Source organism: Octopus bimaculoides, chromosome 23, assembly GCF_046866305.1.
Source record: "Octopus bimaculoides isolate indiv1 chromosome 23, ASM4686630v1, whole genome shotgun sequence".
In the NCBI taxonomy this organism is placed as follows: Eukaryota; Metazoa; Mollusca; class Cephalopoda; order Octopoda; family Octopodidae; genus Octopus; species Octopus bimaculoides.
Window position 1 is genome coordinate 14,216,668 of NC_142950.1, and position 12,815 is coordinate 14,229,482.

Genomic DNA, 12,815 nt, shown 5'->3' on the forward strand with positions numbered 1-12,815 from the left:
AATAAATATTGTCCCTCATCTTCCTCGTAACACTCATTCCACCATCACTCTTCGTACAGTTGGCAACATCTTTTGGGGTAAGAACATGCTCTTACGATATTATGAATATTTATTAATTCCTTAATGTATTCCTCCTGAAATGGTTTTGTGTTGGCAGAGTTTGGATCGAAGTACGTGCTAAAACCCCTCATAACATTTTTTATTTTTGTGAATTTTCACAAAATGTTTTCGATTCCGTCTTCTGCACAATGGAATTAATACAATTGTGCAAGAAAAACATTAAAAAATACAATTCCTTAGCTCCAGCCAATGGATCAGATGTGATAGAACTGAGAGCAATTAACAGGAAGGATAAACCTACAGTTTGAGATTTCTGGAATAAATTCATCATAATGGATGCTGTGGATGATATAGCTGAGTCATGGGATGAAGTGAAACCTACAACATTGATTAGTGCTCGGAAATATATATGGCCAGACTGAATCCATAACGTTATAAGTTTTTCTGAAAGAGAAAGTCTACATGAAATTCAGAAACATATTGCGTCACTTGCAAATGATGTAAGATTTGAAGAAGTTACAGAAGATGATGTGATTGAGTTACTTGTGTCTCAGAGAGAAGGTTTAGTTAACGAGGAGCTGATACTGTTACAAAAAGAAAAGAATAAAGAAGAAAAATACAGATGAGACAACGGAAGTCCCACCTACACCACTTTTTGCAAAAACAAAAATTATTGCTAAACGATTTTCACTGTATTTCGAACTAATTTTTTTCATCCGTGATTTTAAAGTACGGACAGTCCAATTCTGCCATTCGTTTCTCTATAATTTCAAAATAATTTTTCAAATACGTCAAAATCAAAATTGAAAAAGTTTTAAACAATCGCGCATGCGCTTGGCTGATTATCGATACTTGCGTGTTTGAGTTAGAGAAAAACATTTACTAACAGAAAATTATGTTATTAAAGTAAATAATCTCTAACATACCTTTAATTTATTACCACTTCCAGTTTATTAATTCCATTGTACAGAAGACAGAATCGAAAACAAATTGTGAAAATTCGCAAAAATAAAGATGTTATGAGGGGTTTTTTTAGCACGGGCTTCGACCCGAACTCCGCCTTCGTATTTTTATGCATCTATATTCTATCGTGTTTGTTTAGAAAAAGATATTTTGATGTATAAAGGGGATCATCTTGCTTGTTCCCTGTTGTTTGCTTATGCTTTTTTGTCTTTTTCGAAAAAGTCCGTTGGAACGTAATCTCACTCGATATGAAGAAAGGAACATTAGTTTCGCATTACGGCCAAATTTTCAAGAACACTACTTCTGCAAAGCGAAGGATTTCCTTATATATTGAGTGCATGTGTGCGTCTATGGTTGTGGGGTTAAGAAGTTCGGTTTGCAACCATATTGTTTTGAGTTCAGTCCCACTGCACAGTACTTGGACAGTACGTTCTATTATAGCACCGGGCAGACCAATGTCTCGAGAGTAAGGGGACGGAAACGGTGAGAATGCCTGTCTGTCTGTCTGTCTGTCTGTCTGTCTCTCTCTCTCTCTCTCACACACACACTGTATGTGTGTGTGAGTGTTTGCATTTACCCCCGAGATTGTTGATTTGGCGAAAGAGACCGGTAGAATAAGTATCAAACTTAGAAAAATACTGGAGTCGATTCGCTCAACTGAACCCCTCAGGATGGTGCTCTAGCGTAGCCGCAGCCCGATGATTGCCACAGATAAGAGATATATACATGAGTACCTCAACTTACGTCGGTAATTAGTTCCTAGACGTGCAACTTAACTCGAAAAACGACGTACGACGAAACAATTTTAAAAAAATCTATTAGCTTATTATGTCTGTATTAATAAATGGTTTCTACATATTTTCACTTGCATCTTATTAGATTTTCCACTTTGGTGTTAGTTTTTTAGGTGTTTAAATATGTCTTTATGCACATACGTATGTGTGTGTAAATTTGTATGAATTTTACCAATTCTTTCATTGCATTCTCAGTTACTAACGGAGTCAAGCAGAGCTGTCTGCTCGCATCTACGCTGTTCAGCATGATGTTCTTAGCTATGCTGTTGAATGCTTTCCGCAACATTGACGAAACCAGCGTCAAGACCAGAATCAGGACTGATGGCAGACTCTTCAACCTGCGGAGGCTATGGGCCAAGACCAAGGTGAAAGAAGACTCAGTGCGCGACTTCCTGTTCGTAGACGTCTCTAGATTCAACAGAGCATGAACTGCTTCTCCATTGCCGGCAACAACGTTGGCCACACGACCAGTACTGAGAAGACAGAGGTCATGCACCACCCTGTCCTGCAGAAGCCGTACGTAGAACCAGCTATCACTGTTGAAGGGGAAACCCTGAAGGCTGTTGATAAGTTCACGTACCTCGGTAACACACTCTCCAGATCTGTGAACGTTGACGATGAAGTCAATTCACGCATCGGCAAATGCAGCCCAGCATTTGGGCGGCTACATGAATCACTATGAGAAAGGAGAGGAATTAGGCTGACTACAAAGTCGAAGGTTTACCAAGCAGTTGTACTGCCTACGCTATTGTATGCTTGAGAAAGTTGGACAGTTTGCGAACGTTACGCCAAACAGTGAAACCACTTTCACATGAACTGTCAGAGAAAGCTGTTGAAAAATCCACCTGGCAAGACAAGGTTCCAGACATGGAGGTCTTCTCTCGAGCGGATCTGCCAAGCATTTGCACACTGCTGAGGAAAGCGTAGGACAGTTGGGAAGGCCGTCTTGTTCAAATGTCTGACACATGACTACCCAAAAAACTGTTTGACAGTGAATTAGCAGAAGGCAAGCACACACAAGATGGACAGAAAAAGCGCTTCATAGATATGTAAGGATGTCCGTGCGAACTCAAAAAGGAGAAATGGTGACGAATGGAAAAATAGAGGACTCCTTTTATTTAAACGCGTCACACAGTCGAACACAAAATAATATATCAAAGATGATATACATATAATGTTATACTACGATAACATTAGTGAATTCGTAAATACCAGTAATGAAAACTATAGAAGGCAACCGTATAAGATGAATAACAGAGATATTTATTGTGGCATAAAAGATGTATGTCTGTGTGTGAGTGTGAATGCGACATATAATAACATAATCAAAGACAGGCCGTCATACACAGAAAAGTATGTATGTGAGTGATACATGTATGTGTATGTGAGATATTACAGCAGATAGAAAGAGTCAGTAACCGTGAGCATTTATACCAGTTCTGAGTACACTATAGGAAAAGTCTGTATGTGAAAGTAGTTGAGGCTGTGAGTGTGGCAGAGCGATCACTAGTTGTGATGTTGTGGCTTCCATGCCGGGCCGTGATTCTTGTTATACAGATGTTCGTCGTTCGTCGCTGGCTGAAATCTCTTGTCTGTTTATTATCGTGGTGAAGCTAAGTCCCCTAACAGAATCGAAGAGAGAGATGTGCCGCGGTGGTTTAGTTTGGTATACATAGTAAGTCGTGTTGACGCTGGTGGTGATTGATGCTGGTTAGTAGTAATCGTAGAGTCGTGTTGGTCATGACGATGATGCTGGTTAGTAGTCGTAGACTCGTGTTGGTCATGACGATGATGCTGGTTAGTAGTCGTAGACTCTTATTGCTGATGTGGCGGCGTCGTTGGTGGTCATTCGTTGAACGAAGCTGTTGATGTGTTGCTGACTGCCGCTGCTGCTGCTGTCGTGTGGTACACGGAACAGATCTCAAAGAGAAACTGAACCGAGACGAATTTGCTGGGTATGAGTTGATCTATTTATAGCGAATTATCGGCTCACCAGACATCAGAAAAATACTCTATCACGTGACCTTATTAAGGGCTGTGATTGGTCAGTTTGCGTTCTGGCGGGAACGGTTCGAAGAAGTTGCCGCTTCGAATATTAATCAGTCACGTGATGACAAGGAGATAGGTTCTCCGCTACGCCCGCGTTTATTTATATTTAAATGAGAAGAATGGCGATAGCAGTTTTGTATCTAATGGCGATAGGTAGTTTCACTACAGATACATTCAAAGCTTCACTGAAGTGCTTTCATATCAACCCCGATGCCTGGGAAGTGTAGGTACAGGACCGCTCTGCCTGGCGTAGCTGCACCAACAGAAGTGCCATCTACTACGAACAGAATAGGATCGCAAGGAGCTGTGCAAGTCCAGAGCCAACTCATTGCTTTCATTCCCAGCAATCACTTGTGCCAGACCTGCGACAGAACCTTCCAAACACGCATCGGCTACAACCAGACGCACTGCGATCCATATTTTTTTCTCATGTGATGTCCTGGTCATCGTCGACAACAACGAGTGAACATTATATGAATTTTATGTTGCTATAAGCAAGGGACATAACTCTACAAACACTATAGTTGTGGGGCAAAGGGACACACCTCATAGAAGAACGAGAAGTTGAGAACGTTTCTGGTTACTTGATGTGTAGCAAACAAAGACGACGAGCAACCAGAATCGTTGCCGCACCGGAAAAAAGTGCTTAGCGGCAATTTAGGGTGGGTGGGAGGGAAGATGATACGATTTCAAAAATATTTTTACGTGAAATCATCCCTGATTTCGAAGGTTGTGGTGAAAAACAAACTTAGAAAAATCCTCATCAAAACGGAGAAAATCCAACTTATGTGAACGTCCTAATCCGAAACACCGTAAGGATTGTCATTCACGAAACTTCTTTAATCATAAGTCTACTGTAGCATTTTGTTTGTTGAAGAAAAGGATGAATGTCACAATATTTCGTTTCCTGTTTACTTAATTTAAAATCTAAGTACACGCAAGAGTGGTTGCGTAGTTGAAAAGCGTGGCTTTGAGTATAAATTCCACTGCACGACATCTTAGGCGAAATGTTTCTATTTTAACTTCTAAAGGCAAATTCACTGCAGTTACCGCGGACGAAAAATTTCTCTCTTATGGTAAAAGGAGCAAAGAACACCATAACTTCTAAAGAGCTAGAAACATGTCTGAGAATCCGACAGGGGCAGCACTGGATAGATAGGGTACTTTTTTTTTCACACCTTTTTACCATAAGAAAGAATTTTTTCTCCACGCTAACTGCAGTGAATTTGCCTTCAGAAATTGAAATATGTCACAAACATTTTTAACTAACCTAAAGTTCGCCTATATTTATATATAAAGGCCTTATTTCCACACACACCAGCTTAATTTAATTCGTCCTTAGTCGAAAGATACCTGTTGCTATGTCCTGTTATTATTTTTATTGTATTTGTGTAACATTGTTCGTTTTTTTTCCGTCCTTGTTTTGTATACATTTGCTGCTTTCTTCCAAGGAATCTAATGCTCTTAGCTTAGTTTTTCCTTGGGGCTGGCCAGATTGGAGCAATATCGGGAATAACCAGCCGAAATTGCAACGATAATCTGGATCTTGACTGAAGAGAGAAAACTCCGAATGACCTGTCCATGTTTTCTTTGTATCGTCTATCTGGATGTTTTGTGCCTTTCTTGAATCACCTAACTGTCTAGATGTTTTGCGTCCTTGTCCCATTCTGTATTATATATATATATATATATATATATATATTTACATACACCAACTTCGGGAAACATGTCAACTATCTCATCACTTATCACTCATGAGGGCACATTAGTCAGACTAACTACATCGTCACCAGAAACAGGGACACTCGTATATGAAGAATGTACAACTCAACATCCGTTAGTGGTTTGCGATTTCGGATTGCAAAATGTGTTTTAACATATAAGTTCATATGAAGCATCTCGCAAACCCAATAAAAAAACGAACCCATTCTTTTATTCTTATATTAAAATCAATGCAAGAGTTACCTCCCTTTGATTCGGTTATTTCCCTTGAAATTTCTGCTTCCTTGGGAATAGATATTCCTTCAACCATCGTCAGCCCCTTCCTCACACTTTAAAGTATACGTTTAATCAAAGTTATTGCTGTATTTCGGGACGGTCATTTTCCTTTTGCCAAATAAACACACGCACTATATATTTTCTCTTCATTCGTTTATTACTGTTCTTATTTTATTATTCTAACTCATGTCCATTTATTTTAACTTCATCCACCAGAGTATAGAAATAACGATAGACTACGTTTTAGACACGTGCGTGTGTTTCTTTGACAAAAAAAAAAAAAGATCATCCCTAAATACAGAAATATCGGTTTCAACATACAATTTCACACCAGGAATCTTGCAACACAAATTGATAACCGTTTAACCAAAATTAATTCTATTTATGACCATCCACCCTCAGACACACACTCACGTCCTTTTTAAAGACATCAGGGTATGATTTGAAGGAAATTTCTTTATCAAATTAAAGTGCTGGTGATTTAGTCTTAATGGCAGGATGAGAGAAGAAAATGTTTTTTTATCTTTAATATGGAGAGATAATTAAGCGAGAACATTGTTATTGATGGAGTTGAATGAGTGATCGGCAGTCGGGTCACCAATTTAATAAGGAAGGTTGTTATGTGTGAGAAAATGAAATTATTAGAAGGCATTTGGTGGGGCGGTTAACATAATACTGATTTATTTAAAGGGAGCATAACACGGTGTAACAAATAACCAAAGGTAATTATGATTTTAACTTGTGTATAAAAATGTGTGCGATGATAGAAATAAGAATCTGCTGGAGTGATGCTGGCAGAGAAAAGAGTTAGCTCACTAATAAGCAGTAAAAATCCATGCGATGTGTAAAAGAGAAAATGCAATAAGTTGTTTCCATGTGAGTGTATAAATAACCAATCAGCATGTCGCTCCGTATGATTGAAGTCACTGGACAGTTCATGATCACGTGTTAAACCTTCTAGCTTCTAGGCAGCTACTGAAAGGCAGAAGTCATCATGTGTATTCCTCCGCCACTAGCTTTCAAAGGGTAGAGGAACGCAGAATCAGTGTGTTGTTACACACGGGAGAAATAGTTCAACTGTCCTCCTATATATCTTTTATTTCTTACATGTTTCAGCCATTAGATTACAGCCATGCTGGAGCACTGGCTTGAAGGGTTTTACACAAACAAATCTACCCCAGTACTTTTATCTATGTATATATTAAAGTCTGGGTACTTATTCTGGGGTCTCTTTTGCTGAACTGCTAAACAACACTGGTTGTCAAGTTGTGGTTTGAACAGAGCAACAAACACAGACTCACACACACACACACACAGAAACAAATACACACACACATATATATAAATATTCTTTTACTTGTTTCAGTCAGTTGACTGTGGCCATGCTGGAGCACTGCCTTGAAAGGTTTTAGTTGAACAAATTGACCTCAGGACTTTTTTCTTAAGCTTAATACTTATTTTATCGTCTCTTTTGCCAAACTGCTAAGTTACTGGCACATAAACAAACCAAGACTGGTTGTCAAGCAGTAGTGGGTACAAAAACAGACAGAAAGACACACAAGATGAACTTCTTTCAGTTTCCGCCTACCAAATCCACTCACAGGGCTTTGGTCATCCTGTGGCTATAGTAGAAAACACTTGCCCAAGGTGCCATGCAGTGGGACTGAACCTGGAACCGTGTATTTGGGAAGCAAGCTTCTTACCACACAGTTGCACATGCTTTCATTTTCTTAATGTTCAGTTTTAACAATAGTATTGTCAACGGCTTGGAAGTTCAGCCAACTAAGCCACCAGCTTAGCGATGATGGTTTTGCTGGCTCAAGCTTCTAAGCCATTGTCAATACTATTTCTTTTACAGAATATGTGTGTGTGTGTGTGGCTGTGTGGTAAGAAGCTAGCATGGCTCCGGGTTCAGTCCCATTGTGTGGCACTTTGGGTAAGCGTCTACCACTATAGCCTTGTAAGTGGATTTGGTAGATGGGAATTGAAAGAAGTCCATCGTAAATGCCGAAATATTTAGCATGGAACTCTCTTTGGTATGTCAAAATTATTTAATCCATTTGCCTGATTACTGTTATTTTTCTGTTCAATTTTTTCAGTGTTATTGGTGGTTTAACTGAGGGTTTTAGCTCCTCTTTCTAGCAGGCGCCTTGTGTACCCTTATGATATATATATATATATATATATACTCTTTTACTTGTTTCAGTCATTTGACTGCGGCCATGCTGGAGCACCGCCTTTAGTCGAGCAAATCGACCCCAGGACTTATTCTTTGTAAGCCTAGTACTTATTCTATCGGTCTCTTTTGCCGAACCGCTAAGTTACGGGGACGTAAACACACCACCATCGGTTGTCAAGCGATGTTGGGGGGGACAAACACAGACACACAAACACACACACACATACATATATATATATATATATATATATATACATATATACGACAGGCTTCTTTCAGTTTCCGTCTGCCAAATCCACTTACAAGGCTTTGGTCGGCCCGAGGCTATGGTAGAAGACACTTGCCCAAGGTGCCACACAGTGGGACTGAACCCAGAACCGTGTGGTTGGTAAGCAAGCTACTTACCACACAGCCACTCCTGCGCCTGTATATATATATATATATATATATATATATATATATGTGTGTGTGTGTGTCTTTGTGTCTGTATTTGTCCCCCACTACTGTAACATAGCAGTTTGGCAAGAGACACTGATAGAATAAGTATCAGGCTTAAAAAAATAAGTCCTGTGGTTGATTTTTTTGACTAAGACCCTTCAAGGCAATGCTCCAGCATGGCCACAGTTAAATGACTAAAACATATAAAAAATAAAAGCTACATACACACCTGAAGGACTGCCACACCACAATTTTCTGTCTACCAAATCCACTTATAAGGTATTGGGGTTATAATACTTGTCCAAGGTAACATGCAGTGGGATTGAACCCAAAACCACATAGTTGTGAACTCCTTCACTTTGCAGCCATTTCTGTGCCCACAGTTTACAGGTATTTATTATGTTTGTGTTCAATTGTTTAAGGGCAGTTTGCTGTGCTTGAGGAAAGTAAAACAAGCGAAGTAAAACCATGGCTGTCTTTGCATACAGGAATGTCCCCTGCATCCCTCTTCAGCTTGCAGTCTCAATCTTGCAGGCTTGTGGGTGCTGGTGCCATGTAAAAGTACCCAGCACACTCTGTAAAGTAGTTGGCATTAGGAAGGGCATCCAGCTATAGAAACCATGCCAAAACAGATATGGAGCCTGGGCAGCTCCTATCAAAGTGTACAACCCATGCCAGCATGGAAAACAGACGTTAAATGATGATGATGGGATGGGATGACAAGGTGTATGTTTCAGTTTTGTGCATTGAGATCAAATCTCACCTTCTGTCACAGTCCTACAAGATTAAACAAAAACGATTAAAGATGTTTTATTTTTTTGTCTTTTTTAAAAACCTTTTTGCTTCCTCTGGAAGCAGGGGCAGGCACGGTGGAGTGGTTAAGCAGTCTGCTTCCCAACTGTGTGGTTTCCAGTTCAGTCCCACTGCATGGCACTTTGGGCTACAGCAGACTTCCACTATAGCCCCTTAACCAAGTCTACTCATGAGGCATTGCTTGGCCTGGGGCTATATTAGAAGACACTTGGCAAAGGTGCCATGCAGTGGGACTGAACCCAGGACCATGTGGTTGGAAGTAAACTCATTACCACACAGCAATGCCTGCATCTAAACGTTTATCTAAAACTAAAACACATGTAGATGATAATGCAGTGATAGGATTATTAAATGGTGACATGTTGGGCTGTAAAGGTTTGCCATCAGTAAAGGTGGTCATCAATACATTATCAATTGTAGCAAAATCATCGATTCACACCCAACTTACAAATGATAATGTGTCCCTGGGTGCATTGTATCTAGCAAAAAACAATCAGACTGGTCATGCCTGGACTTCTTTTGCTTGTAAGTCTGATCAGAGGTTAAATAACAACCACCACCATCACAATAAAAATAAAAAAGCGTATGCTGATGTCATAAGAATTTAGAAACTTTGGGAGAATGTGAAATAATTCACTGCACATTTTCAGCATTTATTGTACCTGTGCACCTTCCACATACAAAAGTTAGTCCCCTCTCCTCGGATGTTGCTGCACCCCCCACGTATCCAAAGCTTACACTGCATGCATTCCATGGAGCCTCCACCCACACCCCTTCTACAGATCAAGCAGGGTCATGTGATTTGTTAACCTTCACACTCACTATGAACCTGGTCCTTGCTAGGTCAACTCCAAGGCCCTTTGATCCCAGACCCTTCCTCCACAGGTAGTGATTCAGCTACAAGAGCAAGGTCATCAGCATAGAGGAACTCCCAGGGGCAGCCCGTCCCAAATTCCACTGTCACTGCCTGGAGGACCATGATGAACAAGAGGAAGCTGAGCAACAATCCTTGGTGAACCCCTACTTGTACCCTGAATTCTTCACTATACTTGTTGTCCACCCTCACCTTACTGGTAGTGTCCCTGTACAAGGCTTGTACGGCTCTCACCAAACCACTCGTCCATCCCCTGCTCCTGCATTGACCACCAGATAAGGGATCAGGGGACCCCGTTAAAAGCCCTCTCCAAGTCAACAAAAGCCAAGTACAGAGGATTACCCCAGCTAGTTATCTCTCCTGCAGCTGCCCCACCAGAAATATAGCATCAGTAGTGCCTCTGCCTGACACAAAACCAAACCGCAGTCCTAACTAAGGAAGGACATGCGTAAGGGATGTATTTCTTATTTTATGCGTTGATCTGAAATGTATTAAATGCTTCCAAAATATTATTTGGTTTGATTACATCATTATAATTCATGTGTGTGTATGTCAGTAACATAATGAAATGGCAGTGTAATGTGGTTGGTGATAGGAAGAGTGTTCAAAGTAAAAACCATGTAGATTCTTCAATATTTTTATATATTTCTCTGTGACAATAACATCAAAACTTGTCTTTTGCAGCATGTTGAAACTCTGGTGAAGAATGTGGCATCAGTTTTCTGTAACAAAATCCAAGATACATTGGTGGCTAATGTTGAACAAAAACACCAGGAAATGCTGATTAATATCAAGAAAGTCCTCTTACCTCGACCAGTAGCTCTCGGTAAGTTTGGTCTCTTCCATTTTTACTGTTGATTTTCTATTTTGAATTGAATGAAATTCCACCTGAAAATTTATTCAACCAGTGACTGAAGTAGTAGTCAGCTGAAACGACCAACACGAATTTTACAATATTCATAAAGCCCTGTGAGTGGATTTCTTCATCTTTTTAATGTTCACTTTTCCGTGCTTGTATGGATCAGGTAGAATTTGGTGTGGCAGGTTTTTCTACTGCTGGACACCCGTCTTCTCTCCAAGCAAAGTAATATTTCTCATGGAAGACTAGAAATGAACATGCTCATTTAGTACCATCTTTTTTTTGCTCCTTTGTTTCTAATCTTCTGTGAAACCATGAGGAAATATTACTTTTACTTGGAAACAGGAGAGAGTTGGTGATAGGAAGGGCATCTGACTGCAGAAAATCTGCCTCAATGACCCCTATTGGAAGAAAGGCAAAGTCAACTTTGGTGGCATTTAAGCTCACAATGTAGAAAAGAGAAGAAATGCTTAACATTTGTGTGACATGTTGACCATTCTGCCAGCTTGCCCCCTTTGTGTGGCCATTATAATGCAAACTGCAACAAGAAACAAACTACTACTGTGAGGTTCAGAGGTACATAACACGAAGATGATATGTATGTATATTCTTCCTTCATCATCATTTAACGCCTGCCTTCCATGCTGGCATGGGTTGGACAGTTTGACAGGAGCTGGCGCAGTAGAAGACTACTCCAAGCTTGTGTGTCTGTTTTTGCAACTGGATGCTCTTCCTAACACCAACCACCCCATAGAGTGGACGGAGTGTTTTTTTACATTGTTTTCTTAACTTTTAGTTAATATTTTCTAAATCTTCAGATTTAAATCCTTCAAAGTTGGAATCATAATTTGTGGATGCCATTTTGGTAAATATTCAAAGACAATCTTCATCGTTTTAAACATTGAAAAAAAAACAAAAAAAAACAATTCCATGTTGCTATCTTTTTCTTTTTTAGTTACTAGACTGTGGCCATGCTGGGGCTCTGCTTAGAAGAATTTTAGTTGAATGAATCAATCCCAGTACTTCTTTTTCTTTTCTAAAGCCTAATACTTATTCTATTGGTCTCTTTTGCCAAACTGGTATGTTATGGGTATATAATCACACCAATACTGGTTTTCAAGTGGTGGGGACAGAGACGCAAGCACACATGACAACCTTTTTTCAGTTTCTATCTATCCATTCATAAAGATTTGTCCAAAGTGCCACATAGTGGAACTGAACCCAGAACCACATGATTGAGAAACTTTATAGGCAGTCATAGTATTTCACCCTTTAGCATTCAGATTACTCTGTCAAACATAAAGCCTGTTTAATTATGTTTTAAATTAATTGTACAGCATCTTGTAACTCTGAGATTTTGATGATGTTCCTGTTTATTTTTAGAATGACTTTGTAGGGTAGGTGTGAGAAGTCAGAGCTGGCTGGTTTGAGCATAAAACAGGAAGACAATTTTGGCCTGATATGGCCGGTTTAAACACTAAAAGGTTGAAGGGTTTTTTGTCGAACAAATCGTCCGAGACACAAAGACACACACATACATAGAACATGCTTCTTTCAGTTTACATCTTCGAAATCCACTCACAAGGCTTTGGTCAGCCTGAGGCTATAGAAGAAGATACTTGCCCAAGGTGACAGGCAGTGGGAACCATGTAGTTGGGAAGCACGCTTCTTACCACACAGCTGTTGTTAATAATATTGCAAGGGAAGTGTGAGAGGCCAGATCTGGCCAGTTTAAACATAAAAGCAGTAGAATATTTTGCCAGATATGGCTGATTTGAATACTAAATG

General features: G+C 39.8%; 1 protein-coding gene across 1 annotated transcript in view; it reads left to right on the plus strand.

The window, feature by feature from the left end:
- Positions 1-12,815, plus strand: part of LOC106870846 (uncharacterized protein C8orf74 homolog) — a 30,986-nt gene that overhangs the window by 17,781 nt on the left and 390 nt on the right. The window contains exon 4 of the mRNA XM_014917079.3: positions 10,853-10,994. Within this exon, the coding sequence (XP_014772565.1) occupies positions 10,853-10,994 (142 nt within the window). The remainder of the gene's footprint in view (positions 1-10,852; positions 10,995-12,815) is intronic.